General features: G+C 77.5%; 1 protein-coding gene across 1 annotated transcript in view; it reads left to right on the top strand.

The window, feature by feature from the left end:
* Positions 1-575: 575 nt before the first annotated feature.
* Positions 576-1,219, top strand: part of KLF11 (KLF transcription factor 11) — an 11,865-nt gene continuing 11,221 nt past the window's right edge. Inside the window, exon 1 of the mRNA XM_057371424.1 lies at positions 576-727. Coding sequence (XP_057227407.1) covers positions 686-727 — 42 coding nt within the window. The 5' untranslated portion in view covers positions 576-685. The remainder of the gene's footprint in view (positions 728-1,219) is intronic.

Here is a 1,219-nt window from a genome sequence, read left to right as displayed (position 1 = left end):
GAAAACCGGCGGCGGATGTAGGGAACCCGCGGGAACAGGAGCGCTCCCCAAAACGGGAAAACCGCCGGCGGGTGTTGGGAACCCGCGGGAACAGGGGCGCTCCCCAAAACGGGACAACCGGCGGCGGGTGGCGGGAACCCGCGGGAACAGGGGCGCTCCCCAAAACGGGACAACCGGCGGCGGATGGCGGGAACCCGCGGGAACAGTGACGCTCCCCCGAGCACGCGGGCCGGCGGTTGGCGGGAGCGCTCGTGCCGCGCCGCACGCACCGCGGGGGGAGGGGAAAGGCGGCGGCCCCGCCCCCTGCGCGCGGGCATTCCCGGCCGCCGCCCCGCCCCCGACCTTTCCCCCAGTTTCCAGCGCGCGCTCCACCGCCCCTGCCGGCCCCGCCCCCTCCCCGCCTTCCCGCCGGCCGTGCCCACGCACCGCCCTTCCCGCCGGCACGCCGCGATCACGCCGCCCGCCGCCGCTCATTGGCCGGCCGCGGGTCGCGGCGGGCGCTGATTGGCCGGGACGGTCCCCCCCGCGATGTTTGGCGCAGGCCGCGCTCCGAGCTCTTCCCTGGCGGGCGGGGCGGGAGGAGGCGGTGTCGCCGGGTGCCGCTCCCGCCGCTGTGTGCGCGCCCCTCTCGCCGCTGCCGCTCCCCGGGCGCACCGCCGCCAACGCCGCCCGCCCGAGCCTCGCCATGCACGACTCGCCCCGCTCGGACATGGGAGATGCGCCTGCGGTGAGCACCCACCGGGCAGGCGGAGGGAGGGAGGGACGAGGGGACGCGGGTAATAGGGAAGAGGTGCCCAGCACCAGTTCAGCCCGGGCACGTGCTCGGTGGCGGGCAGAGTGCGGCGACCGTCGCCACCTCGGCAGGGACCGCTACCCGGGRGAGCGGCTGGGTGGGGCAGCGGGGACGGGGCGGTTGTGCCAGGGCAGAGCCCTCAGAGGCGGGTGTCGCTCCGGTCACCTGCAGGGAAGGGGGTGGCCCTCCCGCAGCGACCGTGCGGGGACGGGGGCAGGGTGGGAGCTGCCCTCCGCCCCCTCCTCGCCCTCCTCCCCCTCCTCGCCCTCCTCCTTCCCTTCACACCGTCCTCCCCTCGGCGGCACCGCCCGGCGGGGGCAGCCGCCGTGGGGCGGGGAGCGGGCGGGGGCGCTGCCCCGCCGTGGGATCTGCAGTGTCCGCACCTCCGTGCCCGCCGCTTCCATCCTTCCCGGGAGCGACTCGCGC

This window comes from Malurus melanocephalus, unplaced genomic scaffold (genome assembly GCF_030028575.1).
Source record: "Malurus melanocephalus ecotype Western Australia unplaced genomic scaffold, MMel_1.1 scaffold_6, whole genome shotgun sequence".
Taxonomy (NCBI): Eukaryota; Metazoa; Chordata; class Aves; order Passeriformes; family Maluridae; genus Malurus; species Malurus melanocephalus.
The sequence above is the reverse complement of the archived record's forward strand: the minus strand, read 5'-3'. Positions and strand labels throughout refer to the sequence as shown.